General features: G+C 38.1%; 1 protein-coding gene across 2 annotated transcripts in view; it reads left to right on the top strand.

The window, feature by feature from the left end:
- LIPC (lipase C, hepatic type) overlaps positions 1 to 21,790 on the top strand; it is a 66,550-nt gene that overhangs the window by 15,922 nt on the left and 28,838 nt on the right. Inside the window, exons 1-2 of one of the 2 annotated variants that reach the window (XM_058846549.1) lie at positions 1,009 to 1,032; positions 1,236 to 1,350. In XM_058846549.1, the coding sequence (XP_058702532.1) occupies positions 1,269 to 1,350 (82 nt within the window). In that variant the 5' untranslated portion in view covers positions 1,009 to 1,032; positions 1,236 to 1,268. Of the gene's footprint in view, positions 1 to 1,008; positions 1,033 to 1,235; positions 1,351 to 21,790 lie in introns of those variants that run through there. The other variant, XM_058846548.1, reaches the window with a different exon arrangement.

The following is a 21,790-nucleotide window of genomic DNA, read 5'->3' on the forward strand; positions in this document are numbered from 1 at the left end:
ACTAGAGTTCTTAAGAAATTGTCTCCTTTTGCTATTACTAACAGCATATCCATAATAAACTAAGTTTAGCAAAGAATTTACACTATCAGCCATTCTTGTGCATTAGGGCTTCTTAATGATTGAAAGTTTCCTGTGCATATTTCTAAGGAAAATTCCACAATGGTGCAAAGCATGTAAGTGGGGTATGACACACCTACCTGGCTAATTATACCTTAGCTCAGGTGTGCAGGTGGCCATGGAGGTTTGCAGCACTAACCCACATAAACTGCAATCCAGTGACTCGTGGAAATGCAGGTGGATTTGCAGCCCATGCTGAGGCCTGTGCTGCCGTGGCTGCATCCTAGCTGACACGTTTCTCCTTTAAAATGAGCCAGAGCATTCTCATGGTGTGGCAAAACTGTGATGCTGCAGATTGATGCTAGCATGGTAGAGGCCAGCATGGTGTCCTGCTCGCGTGGGAGATCCAGCTGGGTGTGATGCCTGGTGCCCATCCCACTGGAATTTTTGTCCTCTCACACTTTGCAATATGTACCTATTCCTTGTTGCATATGTACACACAGTGCTGTAATTAAAATTCTGCTCTGATTTCCAGTATAAAGCATACTATCTTAGTAGAAACCTTTCCTCTGAAATGACTCCTACATTTAGTACCTACAGTTTCTTATGATGCTTTTATTGGAAGTGGAGAAAGGTGTTGGTTAATTGTGCTGTATTAGTAAATGTCTTATGTGTTAAAAATTGTTCACTTAATTTGAAAGGAAAGACTTTGTGATTATCCAAAATCTGATACTGATTGAACCACTGAAACAAGAGAAGTGTTTAATATATAAAATTTTGATGATTGCCTTGCTGGGATTTGTCCATGTTAATGAAATATTTAGATTAACCTTCAGCTCTTGCCCTTATTTTGCAATGTGTTCAGACTGAGCTGTTGACCAGCTGAATTCAAGCTGGTTACCCTGGCCTTCAGCAGTATTTTAGAGAACTAAATGCCCTCAAGTCTGTGTTCAGAGCTGAGCACTGTTGAACAAGGTAAGAGGATCCAGATCCAAATTATTTCTGCCACAAGTGGCATAAAATTAAAATGAAGAGGCTGGAAACAGGCAAATTCTAATTTCCCTTCCATAAAAGGAAAAACCGGAACAAGGGACAGAAGAAATCAAGGTTAATGATTAATGGGCAAAGAATTTCTTGCAAAGCATTGCTAATTCTTTCCTTTTCCCATCTCTTGGCAGAATTTAGCAGAGTTCTCATTCAGAGAAAGAAAAATGAAAAGTTTGCAACTTCTTTCATTTTTATTGCTTTCTTGCATCATCGTCTCAGCAAATACATATGAAGGAAAGAAAAAAGGTAATATACTATCAAATATAAATAATGATAATGAACTTTTTAAAAATGTTTATGCTATAAAAATTTAATAGTATTGACTATGATTTAGTAGTATAGTTTGTTCATCAGGATGTTGGGTTTGGGTGCTATGGTCCCTAAAATATGGCATTTATACCTGTCTGTATTTATTGGAAAATGTAGTTGTTCATAATTACCACAAATATTTCCCAGGGGAACACATACATGTTGAGAATGTACAGAATTAAGGTAATCTGACCTTCAACAAAACCTCTGATGAAGCTAATTTTAAAATGTATTAATTTGAAAATATTCACTGAATTGATAATATCATAGTCTTCTTCAGCTGGAATTATTCTGTGTGACAGATTCAGTCTCCTACTATGAATCAAAATTTCCAGCTACCTGACAGTGTTTAAGTTTTCATTTTCTGAGTTGCCTAATGCAGACTGCCTTTCATCTCAAGTGGATTCATATCTTTGAGTGAGAGATACATCTGCAGGAGGATCAGAACTGCAAAGGGTCTTTATCATTGGCATGATTTTACAACCATTTCCTAGGCATTTGTGACACTGCACCTTGTGTCAGTATCTGTGTGACTGTTGAATAAGACAGGGCATCAAACAACTGCATTTCTTAAAACCTCTCAGATGTGATTGCCAAAGACAATGCCATGTCTCACCTCATTATTGATGTATACAAACCAAGCATTAGTTTTCCTACTTATCTAACTGCATTTCTAATACTCTAAGTCTGGAGGGGATAAATGTAGTTTTTTCCTTGGCTGGAAATAAAGAAAGATATGCACATTCACAAAGTATGCCCCCTTACAGCAGCTGTGTTTTTTATTTTTGTTAATTTATAATAACAATTTGATACAAAAATGCTTTATATGCAATAGGCATAGTGATTTCAATCTACAGGAGGCAGGACCACCTTTCTTTCATTCTGCACATTAAATTTCCCCTTGGGTTTAACTTTGAACAATATAAAATCCCAGAACTAAAACCCTGTGAGAAACTTCAATTACTGCAATAACTTGGCCTGGTTTACCAGACAAGGCCTGCATACCCTTCACAGTCGCTGAACCTTAGAAAGCTATTTAGAAACATTGACCAATTCTGTATTTTTGAGAGAACTTAAAATAAGAGCACTAACTTTAGTTTGAGGTTTCTCCCATAATCTTTGCTCAGATCTATTCAGATCCCAGTGTGTGGGCAAAGTTTAGTTCCCCGTAGACACACGAGGCAGAGAGGAAGTCACTGTCCCCCAGTTCTTTCACAGTCACAGGTCCTGCCTCATGCAGCTCACGTTCTCCTACCCCCACGACCTCTGGCACCATTTATAGCAAGGTCAGTTACTTCACTCTCTCCATCCCCTTTCCCCTCATGACCTAGGACTCCTGTATCATGGACTTCATCTGTTTGCTCATTGCTTCTGCAGTTTAAAACCTTACTTGTGGGCCACAAACAACAGGTCGCATGCCACATTGGCACTAGCAGATACACCCAGCTCATAGTATGTTGAGGCAAGAGACTGATTTCAGAAGCAGAGAAGGTTTATTTCTAAAAATGCAAAAAAATTTAGTGTATTTTCTTCCAGAGGCTCCCCACAGCCTAACGAGATCTGCTACAGGGGGTAGTTACAAGACTAAAGACCCTGGTATTCCATTATCTTGAACTAAGACCCTCATCTCTTGTCACTCTTAAATCAGTCCAATTCCAATTCCAACTGTCCATTTGCATTAACACGTATTTAATCATCTTTCACTCCCTTGGTATCCTCAAATCCAAACTCTAGCCACACCAGCCTTGGCCAGAAGATAATGTAATTTCCAGTTCTCAAAACCTTGCCTTATTTCTGTAACCATTGGACTTCTCAGCAAAGCTCTGCTTGCTCTGTGTGCGTTGGTAGCCCCGGGTCTTTTTCCTCATTTCACTTCTCAGTGAGGCAGATGCAAACGACAGTAAGGCATTACCTCACACTAAGGAAAGAAGCAAAGCTTTTAACTCTGCATAAGAGGCCCTTTAATGCTGTCAAGTGGAGACAGCTTTCCATGAGCATTGTATCTATTTTACCTGGATATCCTTCCTTGGAGCTCGCTTGTTCTTGTCTTAGCAGGAACTGCAGCATAGAACAGCACAGCTACCAGGGGTGCAAAGCCCCCTCAGGGATGAGTGTCTGGTACATAATTCTAGCACAAGCAATTACTTCTGAGAGAGCCATTCTCTAAAAGAACAATCACTATGTAAAAGTCCTACTCATTAAATTGTATACAGAAAATAAAACAACTGCTTCAATTTTTTTTCTGTGTCATTGTATCCACCTACACAGTAGAAAAAATCACATTACAAAATCAGAACTTACAGGAATTAGACTGCAGCAGGTAAATCAATTTAGATGAGCATATGTAAATATTTCTGATCAAGTTATGTACAAAAATATATATTGTAGGTTCTTATTTTATACTTAATTATGTAGAATAAGATGGATTGCATTACCAAGCAAAGACAACACCAAATTTAAAACAAACACAGGGTTATTCTTAAAAAACCACAGAGGGTTTCTGAAATGGCATGGTTTTCTTGTACATTTATATAGCAGGAAAGAAGTTTGGCATTTTTGGCAACAGTTCATTATCTAAAAGCAGAATCCTAGAACGAGAAATAAGAACCTAAAAATAACATTCCTGAAACTGAGCCAAGATGATTCTTGCTACAAGCATGTGAAAAATATTTCAACATAAGCCCTTATTTATTTTGATTCTTTTCCCATAAACATAAAAGTAGGTAGGAATATTTTCCATTATTCCACTTCCTTGTGCAGAGCAAAGTTATACAGTAGCTGACATGAAAATGCATGCTGTGGAGCTAGCACTTCTTACTTGACAGTCTCACAGCTGGCAGCTGAGCTGAACTTTTTTTTGCCCAAAAGCGAAGGTAACATCTTAATTGTCATCCAATTCTGCTATGTTTTAAGTACTGCAGCACCACCATCATCTTGGTATTATACACAGGCCAAAAATCTGAATAGCTGTTTTCTTTATTCCCCAAATGGATTACAGGTGCAAGAGATGTTTGGTATAGCAAATCTGTATCAAAGTCTATATAAAATTCCTCAACAAAATGCAGTGTGTGGGGTATACCCTATCTGATCCAATAAACCACCAAAATAATAATTTCTATCTGAAGCTGAAAAACTGTTAGAAACACAAAAAACATAGAAGATTCAAAAGCCATTTAAATTGTAGAGATAGAGAAAGTTAGCCCATAGAAACAAGTCTAAAAACCACTAATATTTATTATTTACTTAAATGGACTTATTGATTGCCTCTGAAGTTTAAATTCACATCACTTCTAGTTAGATCCCTTAAACAGGGATTCAGGAGCTAAATTTTGTGACAGGCAAAAATAATGTTCAAGAAGTCCTGGAATTTTAAAGTTCAGATACCAGTTACATGAATGATCTATGACATTATATAATTATGTTATGATATTATCAGGAAAAGTTCTGCAAAACTATTTGCTGCCATTTTCTGACTGCCTGTGTTAAAGATCTTCATTGCTCCCAAGAGTCTTAGAATTCTACCAAAATTTCTATGATCTAAACCAGTTATTTTTCCTTTTGTCATCTGGAAAAATCTATGAATATAATTTCAGACATAATTTTTCACTACAGGATGCAAAATAGAATCATAGTTTAACTAACAGAAGATTCTTTGCTTTTCCCATGAAAAGAGACAATAACAGGAACCCAAATGACAAAGGAACTATCCATGCATGAAACAACTTTCAATACTTCTACTAAAGCAAGTGACTGAACATCTTAATGAGGAACTTAAATTCAGCAGTGGATTGCAATTCATATGACTTGAGCACTACATTCTTCTGGCTATTGCTGTCTGAATAGTGCTTGCATATGACACTAGAAAAGCTAAACATACAGAGTAGTTCCTGGTAATGTGGCACTGCAATCTTAACTGATTGTCTTTCTCAAACTAGAGAAGAAACTAGAACTAATTTTAAATATAAATACATAATTTCAGTGGAAAATAAGTATCAATAAAAACATCTGCATCAAGCTCTGGGATCCTCAGCACAGGAAGATGTGGACCTGTTAGAGTGGGTCCAGAGGCCACAAAGATGATCAGAGGCTGGAGCACCTCTGCTATGAAGACAGGCTGAGAGAGCTGGGGTTGTTTAGCCTGGAGAGAGCTCCAGGGAGATCATTTTAGCCATTCAGTACCTTAAGAGGGCTTATAAAATGGAGGGAGGGGAACATTTTATATGGGCAGATAGTGACAGGACGAGGGGCAGGGTTTTAAACTGAAAGAGGGCACTTTTACACTAGATAGTAGGAATAAATTCTTTACTCAGAGGGTGGTGAGGCACTGGAAGAGGTTGCCTAGTTGAGGATGCCTGATCCCTGAAAGAGTTCAAGACCAGGTTGGATGGAGTCCTGAGCAGCCTGACCTATGAAAGCCATCCCTGCCCATGGCAGGAGGGTTGGAACTAGATGATCTTTAAGCTCTCTTCCAACCCTAACCATTCTATGACTCATTAGTAAAGAGAACATTTTTCTTCTTATTTTGTGGTTCACTCTAGGTTTATATTACACATTTCCTTTTAGAAAACCTAGTTATGGCAAATCCATGTGAATCTTCAGGGTTATTAATAGGGTTGCATCAACTGCAGTGCAATAGTGATGATCTAAGTCCTACCACCATATGGTCCCCTTGGGTGGCCTTAGCACAGTGACCTTTTTTCCTGTGTTAGATGGAGCTAAGAGTCTGTTTGCTGAAACTGAGTCGGACTCCTTATACAGAGGAATAGCTTGGCAGCAGGTGGATGGGCCAGCAGCCATTTCCAAGCAGCATGATTAAGATTTCCTGGCAACATGAGCAATAACTGGCAAAAGAGACAGAAGGGACCATCTATCTGCACATGCCAAGACTGGGTGATAAAGTTCACTGCTTTGGCCATAGGCCAAATGTGAATTACAGCTCTTGCAAAAAAAAAATGCTTAATGTCTATGCTCCAAGTTAAAATGACCTCTTTCACACTTTGTAACTTTTCTTCTAGAGAAATATACTGGTTTTGAATTTATATTACTATGATAACTTTCTTGTTTGTTCCTTTCAATATTTCAAAAATTGTTACAGTTGCTAATATTCTCAGAAAGCATTAACTGCAAAGGATTGCACACCCTTCCACATACCCATTATAATCAGCCAACAAAAGCTTTTGCTGGTGATGAAATGCTCCTAAAACAAGATGGTTGCACAAACAGTTGTTGGCTAAAACTATAGAAATTCTCTGGTTTGCTTGCCCAGTCCAGTAAAATCTTTTGAATCTTTTATCAATAATACTGTTTATATTTGGGCTCCTATTTGGCCTCCAGAATTCCTGGTGTTGCTCCAAGTGCAACAAATAACAAAAAAGAGATGTAGAAATACTGAATATGAGGAAATAAGGTGTTTATACACATAATGCTCTCTGGAGCTAAACCAGCATATCCAATCTGAAAACCCAAATTTTATGAGACAAACCTTTGAACTTCTGTTGTTTTGAAATATTTGATCCAAAAAGCATTTTCTAAATTTGTATATTGCTTACAGAGGGAGGCACTAAACCATGGAGGAGATGATGACAGAGCAGGTCCAAGGACACAAATAGAAACATACACATATGTTTGATTCTGCTTTGTGTCTGGAGCTGAAAAACTGCCCCAGAATTCTGCTATACTGACATGTTCTCCTGTATCTTAATGCTAACATTGTAAACCATTAGATAGAAACACTGCTGAGAGGAAATTTTTCATTTTAAAATCTTGTCTATATTGGATCACTTGTACTCCACTTCATGCATCTCAGTCTCCAAGTAATCTATAATAATAGTGTCAGAGTGAAGAATTTACTTACTCTTTCAAGCACCACTCTTCTCCCTTTCAGCAGCAATGGGTCATAAGGGATGTTGGAGCACATCAATTAAGGTTTAACTCCATGTTTGCCAATCTGCATTTCCAAAAGTCACTCATATTAGACATTCTGTCAAATTGGGGTGGCAGTGTATGTGTGTTCCTTAGTTGTAGTAATAAATATGTCTATATCTATATCTATATCTATATCTATATATATATATCTAGATAGATAGATAGATATAAAATATCAAAATACATTCTAATTTATTTACCAGGCAAATCACTGTATAATTAATATACTGTCCAGGTAATTATCATGTCTGGAGATTAAAGTGTACCTCTGACTGAAATTCTATGAGTTGTTATGAAAATACAAATAATTAAATTATGTGGACTTTCTGACAAAAAAGGGTGTTAAAAATTATATTCATACTGAAGAGGCTAGTATTTTGTTTGCTATATTTCCATATGTTTGGGGTTTTTTTGTGTTGTGGTGAAATACTAGTATTAGTACTTCACCACTACTTTTTAAACTGCTAGTTTTCATATTTATGTCACTTGTACTCTTGACTTAGGGTGACAGTAAAAATGCCTTCAAGGTTTGCTTTTTAGGGTTTGACACTAGGAATAGAAGGGACATGGAGGAAGCTCTGATTTTCTTTTTGAGGAGGAAAAGTTTGGGCAATTTTTATTCACTACAAAACAATATTTTAAATGGTATCATGCAGGTAATGCTTTCACAAGCGAGCTTACAATCTTCAAAAATTGTTTGAAAAATTTAATTATTTGTAAGAATGCTGGATACTATTTAAAACCCTTATCATTATTTTCAGAAAGACATGACAACTACTGTATTTCTGAAACTGATTATTATTTACTGAAGCAGAATATTACTTTTGGTGCCTGTACCATGAGAAAGAAATAACAATATGAATTAGCAGTGCCATTAGGACATGTGGAAATTACTTAACCTCCAATTTATTGTGCCAAATTCATCTCTGTAAACTATTCATCTTTCTTACTGAATTATATTATGTAAAAATACCCCAAAATCTTCTAGAGGTATTGAATCAAGTCCTTAGTATCTGCTTGAACTCCTTTTTAATGTCTCATCCTAGACTCCAGTTCCTATTAATGCTTCAATATTACTCTTCTGTGAGTCACTAGAGCCAGCACCTTAATGACCTTTCAAATATCTGAACAATTCCATAACTGATCCTGACTAAAATAGCTTGTCTATGACAACATATAAATTGCCACCTACACCACAGTTCTTAGATAAACCACAAGGAAACCTGACAGCCCTAATTGCATTTAATGTGTTTATGCAAATGAGAGTAAGCTGGATGAAGCATGACCCAGAGCAGAGGTTCACCCTCAAAAACAAGACTTTCACAGACTGTATCTGTGCAGGATTCCCCAGATCTGCTTTTCAAGTGAAGGACCAACTGCAGCCAGGAGACAAATGGAGTCTTCTCTGAACACTTGAAAATAACTCCAAAGCAGTTTTTGTATATTTTTCAAGAACCAGTTGAAATGGAGGGAACTGTGACTAGATTACAGTTAATTCTCTGGCCTGCTCTTCTGGAGTACAGATATGAGCAGAGTGGACTGTAGAATGAGAGTGGACTGCCGAATTGGAGTCTAGATCTAAAAGAAAGAAAGAAGGGAATGGAGAATAATCAAATATAAAAAACTCAGCTACCAACATAAAGCACTAGAAACTACACAGAAAGCCAGCTGGCACATCATCTGAAAATCTACTGTCGTCTTTATCCATCATGCTTACCTTCTGCTTACCCAGAAATAGAAAGTAGAGCTTGTTCTTTTAATTGGGAAGAGTTGTTTTTTTTTTAAAGAACATCATATATCATTGTTTTCTTAGTGGATGACACCAAACTGTCATGAAAGCTGAGGTACTAATGAGGTGTTTTTATCAGAAATCCCAATAAAGCTCTGAAAAGGTTCCCACACAAAACATTTCAGTGAGCAGTACTGAAGTTACTCTTCTGGTTTTCGTTGACCACTACAATTTAATTCAGTCATCTCTACTCCAGCTGGGCAGTGAGTGCCTCATTATCCCCAGGCTCCATGGCTGACTGCAGTGCAATGGAACAGTGAGAGCAGCTGGGCCTTACTGCCTTCACCACAAAGACAAGTCCCCCTGCTCCAGCTGACCTGTACTTACTGATCTCTAGGGCACACCAAGGTAGGCAGAGAAAAACCCCAAAAGCATTCCTCTAGCCAATAAGGCATTTCAAACACAGTGAAATACCTAAGCTTAATACACTTCAGCCTCCACTCTACACCAGGACAGTAGTGTGTCCCACAGAGCACTGTGAGGTTTCCACATGATTCTTAGGGCACAGATACATTCAGGATTCACTCTTTCCAAAAACTGAATGTGGCTTCCCTCTCTGTCAGAACTCTACCTCCATCCCAAGAGCAATCTCAGTGCTGTTTCCTGGAGAGAGGAGTTCAGCACAATCCTGGTGTATGCCATTAAATAGCCTTAGTCTCTTCTCACATGCTCTGTGACCACAGTGTGATCTTTTACTTTAATATGTTAATTTAAAGGAACCGCAAATTTTGTAAGAAATTTCAGCCAAGAAATGTGTCCCTCAGCACCTTCTGGCTTGGTAGTGTCCGTGTCACCCTAAAGAATGCAATGGAGATTTGGAACTGGAGCAAAACTCAGAGTCTTTGATCCAGCTCCCAGAGGAGACACTGTGCTTCTTACTATTTTAATCTCCCTAAATCATAGCTCACAGGAAGTGGCAATGGGAAGAATACATTCCCATGGCTGAATACATTGTGTTCTATCTGGTAGAAGAAATTAGCACAACTACCACTGAGATTCTTAGAGAATAAAAATAAAACCAGGAATATGATGTATTATTGCATCCAAGAAGAAGTTTTGCACATCCCTTCTCCCAAACCCATTTCTGGAATTTTAATAAATTCATAGGATTTACACCTTGGATTACAATTTCTCTTATGATCCCATGCCCCTTTCTATCTTTCTGTTCTAGATTATGAAGATTGTGTATATTCATTAAAAATGCTCAACTTTACAGAACATTAAATGTTAGTCAATTACTGATGATAACTGCTTGGCCTTAAGATGTCTCTTGCCATTCATTTTAATAAAATGTTACTCTGCTGAATGTCATCAAAGATCTTATATTTATGGGCATACCAAAAATATTTAAATTATTAGTGATTTTCAGTCTATGAAGTATCAATGCTAGTTCTTAAACTGGCTTTAGAAAAAAAATCACTTTGGATACGTTGAATACGACAATCCTGATGTGCAGAAGGGAACCAAATTCTCAGACATCTGCTCAGGGCCTGGGTACTCTGAGCTGACAAGGATTTCTCACAACACAGGAATCAGAGCAGCACTTAGCTGCAAATCCAGCACTTCATTGCTTCTGATCTTCCTTTCAGACATTCTGGACCAAGTCCAGAGCAATCCAAACAAATGAATCTTGTGTCTATAGTAAGTGATTGAAGGATCTTGTCCAGCTCCTCTGTAATCTACTTTAAGTCACAATTCAGCTACTGGCTACCTGCATTTCTGTTTTTCAAAGCCAACATAGCCATATAACTTAAATGTTGTGCTACAGAACACTCTGGATCCCTAGAATTTCCAGATGGAAGACTGCTTGTTTCAGATATCCCTTCATTTCATTAAAATGTAGTAGCTTTCCCCACGGACTTTCTGTGATATTTCCACACTGATTGTATATTGCACTCTCTGGGATGGTGTGGGTAGTTGGAAAATGCAGTAAACCAATACTTTCCCTCTTGCTGTGCAGCAAGTTAATCCCTAAATACACAACTGTGTTCCTGAGGAAGCTTCATTGACTATAATAAGGCAACCAAATGGGAATATTCTTTGCTCTTTGATTTCTAGGATACTCTTTAACAGTAATCAAAATGAGACTAAAGACATTCTGCACCTTTGCAGCTCTGGGGAAAAGCAAGGCCTCAAATACTTGACTTTTTGTGCTTTGTACCTCACCAGTGTCCAGTCATGGCAGACATCTTAATGTAAAGGGAAGGATTGTAGTTCATGACTCACTTGGTGACATTAAGAACTTAAGCATCCCTTCCCTCTGGCCACTGCTGCTGGTACTTCAGAGGGCTCTCCCCTGGCCAGCACAGTTCCCTGGAGTCACACAGTGATTCTACAATTCCTCTTGTAGCCAATCAGCTTGGAAACAGATCCAATCCTGGTTTTTCTTGGTCATCCTGCTTTTTAGCTGGATAAGCTCCCTGATCTTGTTCACTCTGCACTTAAAAGACCAGTTGTGCTGGGGCAATGATGGGACAGCAGGAGGTCAGGAGTGGGCGGGTGGCAGCAGGATAGGGAACAAGTCTGTTTAGAGTTTCTTGGGCAAAGCTGAAGCCAAATGAATCCAAATAGGAACAAAACAATGAGACACAATTTTTTAAACTTTATATTTTTGTCCTCAATTTAAAAAATAAGTAAATCTGCTACCTTACCAGTGTTTGTATCATTCAACTAAGTCTCTATTACTATTTTAAAGACACTTTCCTCTCCTCGAATTTGATTGATTTTCAAAAATCACTTTATCAAAAGAACGAGAAGTCAGAAAACCCCTAATTTAACATTCTGGCTCATAAAATAATTCATTTTCCTGGCTAGCATTAATAAAATTCATATTAGAAAGGTCTAAGGCAATATCCTCGAAAATACAATTGTTTTCTGCACCATCAGCAACCTATTATCCAGATGAAATAAAAATTTCATACTTTGGAGCTCTTTGTGTACTTGCTCAAATTACTGTTTCCATTTTCCTCAGACCCTTCATACATATTTCAGCAGAGTAACCAGAGAAAAAGTACCAAAATTAGAGAGACAAGGTTTAATTTTGAATAATCCAATTCCTAATCTAATGCTTTCCTATTACTATTTCTAGTTTTAATAAGGTTATTTAGACTGCAAAAGAAATCCTTTTAATAACAGACTTCTGGTGTAGTATTTTCAGGAGGTCTCTTTGCCTTTTTTTCCTCTTGATTCCACAACACCGCCCACTTCTTTTTTATTCATACACAAGCAGTGACTTGGTGATCGTGTGTGATCATTAAACACAGAAACATGTAGGCATGAGCATCCCTAACCAGATGTACACAGAAACAAAATCTCTGTCCTTCCAGGACAGGGCAATTTCTGTCAGGCATTTTAAAGCCAAGGCAGGTCACTGAAGTTATTATTAGTACTAATTAGCACTCCCACAAGCTGTTGAATTCTTCACCTGCAGCTAAAGGGCACTCAATATGGTGCAGAATTTGCTCACATCTTTGAAAGAATCAGAGAACTTGCTCCTCTTCAGAAACACGAGACTGCTCTATTGCATGTGAATAGGCCTTTGATAAAATTCTGTCTGATCCATGTACCAAATGATCTACAGAAGGACAGATATGATGAAACTGTTCCGAAACCAAGGAATTCTCCAAATGTCTAAAAAGACTCTTAGTCAGAAAAGACATCTGGTCTTACTTAATGAAGTGGAGCTATATTTTACCTTTCTACCAGGTTACAGACAATTCATACCCCACTCAGTTACAGTGCCGTTCTTTTAAGGTAGTATTTTATGTAGGACTTTGAACTCAAGTCTGTATGAAAACTGAATTTTTGCTCTTGTGAGCAGCCTCCCTTGAGAATTAGAGAGATCTGAACTGAATCGCTGAGCTCCAAATAAAACACTGATCCTAAATGTGACAGTGGCTAAGAAGTGATGAAAGCCCAGTGAGCCATCACTTTTGTATGTTAGGCACATTTCTAACAAAGTGTCATAACAGGGAAGCCTGGCAATAGCTCTCATTAGTCAAAAGCACTGCTTCAGAGCAGTTGCAAGATTTATTTGAAAGAGGGGAGAAAGAAATGTGTTAAAATCAGCTATTTTGGGTGTATGAGATAACTGCCAGTATGACCTTTAGAGATACATTTTCTACAAAGAGAAAGCAAAATTGTCAAATAAGAAAGTAAGCAGGAGTCAAAAGAATAACATATCATCCAAAATAAAACTAGCAAATATTTCTTATAGAACTTCCTATGTGGAAACCAGGCACCTACAGGATTAATCTCCAAAAAAAATCACTATTCTCTATGGCAAGAAGTTGGAAACAATTGGAAACCTTCAAAGACAATAGGCAAGATGTGTCTCCAACTACCATTCCTTTCAAAGTGAAAAGCAGAGAGTGAGAAACACAGAACTAGCACGGCTTTAAAAAAATCCAATGCCCAGCCCAGTGTAGACAGACAAGTGGCAGCTCTTCTGTAGCTGGACATGCAATCCACCAGCTGAAAGCTGACAATGTCACCCAAACTGGGGACTGCCTGTGTCACTCTGAGCTGTGTTCAAGTTTGTGTCTGACACAGAGGCTGCAGCTTCCTCACCAGCTCCACTTGGCAATGCACTCCCCCACATTTTCATACAGCCAAATGTCAGCTCACAGAGCTGGGAATAAGGCCCTAGGATATGCATCAGTCCCTTCCACATGACACGACACATCAGCTTTGTGGCTGCAATGGTCAGCCAGCCCCTTTGGTTTTTACACCATCCTTAAGGTAGCACTCAATATTTTAATAAACAACTCCACAATTCTGAAGCATCAGTAACATCAACAGCAATTTTAACATGAACAGTATTATTACCTCTGCTTTCAATTAGACACCAAAAAACCCCTGAGCCTCTGGCTACTGTAAGGGTACTCAGTGTGATGACTGGAATCCTTCTTTTTCACCTCCTCGTGCCATTCTTGAATAATTTTCTTTGTCGCACTGAAGACAGCAAGGCATTTCCTCTAAAACTAATATACAAATAGCATCAAAATTCTGGCCTGCACTTACTCAGTGATAGTACCATTATGAAGATGAATCAAGGTCACTATTTTTTTTGTATTATGCACTTCTTGAAAAGGAAGTGCCACAAACTGAGACATGACGCTGACAACAGAGTCTCGGTCTTTTTTTATAATTTTCAACAGTGCACATTTGTAGCATTTTCATTATTTAGACACTTGATTTCCTGAGTTCAGGGCACAGCTAACAAGGTGTATTTCTGGGAATGCATAAATGACATGATCTATTTCTTTTAGTATCATGCCAGCAGGTGAAGGGTGAAATAATTGCCTGGAAGTACACTGAGTAATTTCATTCTGCTGAACTAATTAGGATAATGGGAATTCTGGAACTAAACCTCTGGACATCTGATTAAAATCAAGCCTTTTAAACACTATGACAGAAATTAGTGTCAAATGCATCAGGACCACCTTCCCTCACAGAGACAAACTTCTCTATAGAAAGAAGCACTACTAACTCATAGCTAACTCTCAGAAAGGAAAAGAGAATAATTTTCAAAATAATTTTCAAACTCATTGTGACGCTTCTAACCCAGTTGGCTCATTGACAAATAATTTATAAGGTTACAAATTCAAGTAAAGGTTGCTGAGCACTGGTAGTATACCAGGGTCCTGGGATACCTTGGATATCCATGCAGAGATTCCATTCACCAAATAAACAGGAGCTGGATACGTCCAAAGAATGAGGGCAGTGCTTATTTTAGGAGACATTATATATGGTTTCCACCCTCTTTCAACGAGAAAGTTGTGCAGAATCAGAGAACTGAAAACAAAAATCTCTGTTGTTGTGACATGAGGGATTGTGATTCTGGTATCTCAGGCCTAGAAGGTGTGAGTACCATCCTGCTTACTGAAGAACTTGAAAATTAAAATAATCAAATGTACAATGCATATTCATAAGCAACCAAACTCAGCTAAGTTGTGTACGAGCATTGATAAGTGTTTTGCTCACAATTTCACTTAATAAGGATTATTCACTTTAAATCACTTTCATTAAATTGAAAGCCATGTGTTGCTGTTGTATCTTTGAACTTTACCCAGACCTTTTAGCATATGTCAGTTCAAATGTTTAAGACATTAAATATACTTTATCACAACTGCTATCTCAGATGAGGAATCTGACTGTATAAGAATCTGCTTTGGCACACTTTGGTGTTCACCTGATATTTCCAGGCAGCCAGTACATCTCCTGGTGAACTGGGAGGGTCAGCATAGGAAAAGCAATGGTAAAAACCAGAGGATTAGAAAGTACATAGAAAACAAACAATTAAAGAACTTCAGACTTTGCTTTTTATACTTAATCTCTAATGTCATGATATATAACCATCTTGTCTTCTTTATCATCTATGAAAAATTGAGGAAAACAATGCTGAGGCATGTGGACATGATTTCTGAGCCTGAGAGAGTTTCAGCCTGTCAGGGGCTCATCTGTTTCCCAGGGGAAAAGTTCCTGGGAACAGTTTTCTCTCAAGGATTGTTTTATTGTAAATAGATTATCTTTCTCAAAACAATACTGAACAGATGTTCTTGGTGTTTTCCAATGGGATGAGAGGGGTGTTGTTCCTTCTATCAATCAGGGTAACCTGGTTGGAGAAGATTATTTAAGGGTTGAGAAAACCCTGCAAAAAAGGCTTTTCCCTCACGAAGAAGCGGCTGCTGTGTGTCTGATTGTCTGGGGAACCCTCAATACTTCATGTCCATCAGTGACAGAGGTAGCCATGTTTAAAATAATGCTTTAAAATCTCTCTCCTATATCAGAAGAATATGATCTTAACTGCTCTTAGTGACATTTTCAATTAGAAAAATCAGTTTTCTGTTTTCATCAGTGTTGACATGCATTGTAATCTACAGTGCATCAGTTACATATGAGCCACCACACAAAGAAATGACACTGATCATTATTCACTTATCATGGAGCAAGAAGGTAAACAGAATTTTAAAGGGTGAGAATTGTTTCCAGTTTCCACTATTACTAAAATCAAATGTTCCAATTCCTTACTTTTCAAACCAAAAATAATGTTTCTCTCTGATCACTTTCAGTTTCCCTGTTAGGAGTTATACAAAAAAAATTGCTTAATAAATTACAACAATCTTTTCTTAACAAGGTATCTTTCCACAGTCAGGAGAAAAGCATTCAAGAGCAGCAAATAAAATTTTACATAAAAGTCTACATTCATGATTCTTATGTGACCCCTCTGGTTTTCTGGATCTGCTCAAGCCCAGTGATTTTTGTCAGTTTGCTCCATTCCATAAAAATAACATGTAATCCAAACTTCAGTGACTTCACCATTAAGTTTGTTCCTGGAAAGGAAATAATCCCTTCAGAGGAAGGAGACAAAATCAGATTTCTTCAAGAGATTTAAATTCAGGTGGTTTTTTTAATTAGGTGTTTTTAAAATACACGCATTCCCCACAATCTCCAGTCGTGACCAGTAAGTCAGAAAGCAGAAAGACAATTCTTGAACATATTATTACATGAAGATTACGCCCCTGAAATCAAGCTACATTCTTTAACATCCCAACCAAGTTCTTGAATGATGCAATTCCCTGAGAAGTTTCTTGCTTTGTGAAGTAGTCAGATAAAATATTCATGTTCTCAAATAGAACTGCAAATAAAAAATAAGTAAGGACAGGCTGTCAGTGTGGCTTGCAATACGGTAGCAAAATATGAATGAAAGTAATAGAAAATGGCATGCCAACAAGGGAATTTGCAAGCAATTAAAGAGATTTATTTCCTTCTTGCTTTTTACTTCTTCACTGGGTTTAAAAATAATTTTTATTAAATATCTCCCGTGAGACTGAAAATAAGTTCCCCAAATATGGTAAGCAAGAAAAGGGCCCCAATATTCAACTAATAAAAAACACATTTTCTTTCTGCTTTGGTGCACACTCCAATGCAGTATTGTGACTAATACATGAAAACATAACAAATAATTTAATATTTAATCCACAGCCTCCCTCAGCTTCCAAGGGAGTATAAATTTAAATACTAAAAGAATATGGTGTATAAGAAAGACAGCAGAAGTGTGCTTTATTTAATCTATTATTTCTTCTTTAAAATGTTTTGTATTTGCTCTACTATTTCTTCTTCACTGGCAGCAATTAATCTTGCTATAGATTATAATTACATCATTCATCACATTTAGATCATGTCACTGCAGGATGTCCTCCAGTGCAGTAAGAGCAGGTGTGAGCAGTGAGACATTGGGTGTTGAACACCAAAGTGAGCCCACAGGGCTTCTGTGGCAGGGGAGAGCTGGGAATCACTCTGGGCTCTCCTGTGGGGATGAGGATCCACGGGAAGCTGGAGCACATCAGCTCAGTCCGAAAACACAGCTGTGGGTTAGGCTGTAAGGATCCTGCTTTGTGTGCCCACATCACTCCCCAGTACAACCCAACGCGTGGGGAGAGTGGAGAGTTTAAAGAGCATTCCTGGTGAGTTCACTCATCCTGGTACAGAACAAAAACCTTCTGTAGCTGCATCTCACTCCTACTTCCATTTAAGCAAAATGTCTCAGTTCTCCTCCCATGACACAGACAAACTGTTTGCCCAGGCACTTTCTCTTATCATCTAATTGGCTGGAGAACATAAGAAAAAGGCTTATCTTTCCAATTATGAGGAATTAGTAAATCACGGGTCTTGGAATTGAAATTGAAATAATGCAATTAAATACAGATAATAACTTTAGTTCCAGATATATTTTCATTCAAAAGCAACTTTAAAAGGTCTCATCACTAAGATGAATAGCTAACAGTCAGGCTGAGCAGGACTTCCATTTTGAAAAGCACAATATGTAGAATCTACATAATTATGTTCTTTTTTCAAATGTTTTCTGAACATTTACACTGTGGCTGAAACATATAACAAGCAGCAAGTAATTGGATACGATACAACTACCTAGTACTTTGAGATTTTGTGAGAAACCATTATTAAGAGAAAAAACTTTTTTTTTCCTAACAATAATTTGTACAGCTTGTTTCTTTTTTCTTTCTCTTGTTGGTATATCTGGAAAATTTTTTTACAAAGAATCCCCTCCATCTCCTTCTAGGTAAATTTTTGTTTGAGGAAGTGTAGCATTAGCTCGGAAGCAGAGCTCTCACAAAATGTGATGGCTTCACACTGGCTCTGTCCCTTTGCTACTCCTTGTTCCCACAGCAGGCATGGCTCCCACTGCAGCTTGCACTGCAAACCCTTCCTGCTCTGAGCCACAGAGCAGCAGATTCCCAGGAGCCACCCCCACTGATGGATCCACTTTTCTTTCCAGGGAGGCTACTTATGACACTTCTGATAGCAAAAAAAAACCACCACTACCACAAAAAAACAACAACAAAAAGGAGGTGGGAGGAGATAAAGGCTCATTAATAATGAGATCCCTTGATTGCTGCTGCAGACAGCTCTGTGCCTGCTTTGTGCCACAAAGGCTCTCTCCTGTCACTGCCTTTCACTGTGGGGCTGGGGAACACCTGGTGCCAGAGAAAGAATGAGTCAAAGTCTCCACAGTGGAGATTTAGGCGCCTTTAAAATAACTTTGAAACGTGGCCATATCACTAAAAATCTATCTTTGATTTATTTTATAATGAGTTAAATTCTTCCCAAATCTATTTATAAATTCCTTCATCTTATGCACACTGAGTATCTTGCTAACAACATTTTATTTTTAGAAGATTCTTTTGCCTGACAATTTTACAGACTCTACTCAACCAGTCTCATGATAAATTCAAATTAAAAACTTGATAATTAAATACAGAGAAGTATTTCATCCTGTCATAATGGCTGTCTGAAACATCAGAAGCTGTTATAAAGAGAATGGTTTGCCTCCATAGCAAAAAATAAAAAAAAAAATAATAAAAATATTAAAAAAACTCCCAAGCCTGTCAAAGCTCAAGAAGCATTTGGACAATGCTGTCAGGGACATGGTGGGATTCTTGGGGGTCCCATGCAGGGCCAGAAATTGGACTCAATGATCCTGATGGGTCCCTTTTAGTTCAGCAGATTCTGTGATTCTATGAAGCTTGTCTGCATTAATTAATCTGTTGCAAGACAGTTTTCAGAGGAAGGCCCAGCCACCTAGGAAAATTTTAGGCATCCTCCATAAGGTTTGGTGTTTGAAGAGATGTTTATTCTCTCATTTTGCAATAACATTGACTCAGATTCCAGCTCTCTTTCTTTCCTTGGCCAAGGTGTTGTTTTCCCCTCCGCTGCAGAGACTTTGGGCTTTGGCTAACAGTTTGTGCTGTGTCAAATTGCTCTGTGTACTAATACATTTTACCCACAACTTTTAGAATTTGCAGTTAGATTAAAAGATAAACAGAACAATACAAATAGAGAATCCTCCAAACAAGCTCCTTATTTGCTGAGCAATAGTTTAATCAGAGATCCCATAAGTCACTTAAAGCTTGTCTCTGTCTCTGTATTTTTTTCTCCACAAGATACTCTGCCTTCCTTTTCAGTACAGTCTACACAGTCCTACTGAAAATTAACTTTATATTCAAGCTAGCAAAAGGTCAGCTATTGTGTCCTCTCTGAATACTGCATTTATCTGACAGGTCTATGAGTCAGCAACATCATTCTTAAATACTCACTTTTAGGATCACATGCACAACCACTACAGCCTCTTGTTCAAACGAATGATGCTCAGTGAACATGCCCTGGGCATGTCTAGTTCCAAACTAATAGAGCAGCAGCAGGATTTGAACTCATAAAGGCTCTTACACATATCTCAAAGCTACAGTGATTTTAATTTCTGCCTCCAGACAGAGTTATCTTTCCCAGCTGCACAGAGCAAAGCACACCAGCAGTTAAGTCACAAGGCTCGTAGGCGTGGGAAGAAAGGAGGCGGCGCAGGGCTGCTGCTGTAATGGAATCAGTGTTTGCACACCTACACCACATCCATGCTAAATGCAAAGTGTGCCTGATTGTCCAGGCATGCTCCCTGCACGCTGCCCAAAGGCTCTGGTTGCTGACACAGCCCGTCCTGCAGAGCAAGGACAAGATGAAGAAGGCTGACTCAACTCTAATCTGTTGCCTGGGAGGTTTAGGGCACTTCAGTGCCAGGGAGCAGCTCTCTAGGCTGGGCTGAAATGTTACAGCAAGCTTTGTACCCCAACCTGTGTTCAGTAGAACATAGCAGCTCTCTGACTGAAGGAGTAGAGGAATTAGTTGAAGCTGGTGGCTGCTGCTGTCCCACACTGAGCCCTAGGCCATCTCTGCCCTTTGGGATGATTTTGCACCACAGACACACCATGGAACATGCTTTGTGTCCAGAGGAATATACAGTCCAAACACAACTATAGTAAGATTATGACTCAAACAGTTTTTAGGTTTTATAAATAAACTATTTGAGAAAAAGAATGAGGAATCAGTGAAGAGTTTTTCATAGTTTTCACTATTCCACTTCTGTTCCAGACCCAGCAGGGACTAGCCTGGGGACTCTTCTTTATTACAGTAGATTAATAACATGCCCTTAAAAGATGATGAACCAACTATGGACTATACTGTTTCCACCTGGACTTCAGGACAGCAGAAATATAAATGAGTGATCAGAACTCAGCTGAGAACTTCTGACCTAATACAAGGATTGTTTCTCTCAACTTTATGTTAGGGACAAAAGAGATAAGTGATTGTGGACTAGAAGTTCATTTTCTCATGGCATGTTTATAGTCCTTCTATTCTCCACTTCTCCTCTAATAAGAAGAAATAATTTAATTCTATCTAGAATTTGAAGGGAAATATTTAAATTATATTTTCCACCTATATTTCAGACATATCTTTCAGATAAATAACATTTTATTATCTAAATTTGCCAGGAAAAGCTGAGATCAGACAACTTTATTGGGAAAAAATTAATTATTCTGCATATGTGAAGGAAACAGAGACCATTCTGCAAATCACTGAATAGACTCCAACAGACATAGAACAATAAAAACTAAATTTAAAAGTCATGACTTTTTTGACAAATTTATTGTTACTTCATTTCCACTCAATTCTAGTTGGAACTGCTAACATATTGAAGCACTGTGAAAAATACTGGCCTGCCCTTGTGACCTCCCTTGTGATTTCTGGGATGCTTCCAGCATGTTCTGAAGTTCAGTCTGATATACCAGGAAATACACATAAAAATATTTTGATGTGAAAATTCCAGGTCAGTTAAGTGTGGCAGCCTAGCAAAGTTCAGCTGACAAGGGCGGCTGAGGATTTCTCAGGACAGTTTTATAAAATGAACCACTAGGACAGAGGTTGTACAAACAATCACAAACCTTTTATGTTACCCAATTATTCTTCTTGTCCTGAAGAGCTCTGTCTAGATAGGGTGGCAGCTACAAAACACATATGGAGCAGAGCCTGTCCCCAAAAATAATCTTATGCCAGTGTAAGAGTACTAGGTTTGTTAATAAAAGCCAAAAAATCCCTACTTCCATTCCCCAAAATGCCTTGTCCAAGATTAAGTAAATTGTAAATCTGCTAATAAAAGAAGCATAAAGCTGAGAGAGGTATGAACTATGCTTAGAACAAAATGAACATCCATTTTAAGGAATAATTCTCCCTGTATTTCAGAAAATATAACCCCAAAGGTGCCTACAACCCAGAGCACTACCTCAGGTCTGCACAGCACCACAGAAATTAGAATAA

Source organism: Poecile atricapillus, chromosome 11 (assembly GCF_030490865.1).
Source record: "Poecile atricapillus isolate bPoeAtr1 chromosome 11, bPoeAtr1.hap1, whole genome shotgun sequence".
In the NCBI taxonomy this organism is placed as follows: domain Eukaryota; kingdom Metazoa; phylum Chordata; class Aves; order Passeriformes; family Paridae; genus Poecile; species Poecile atricapillus.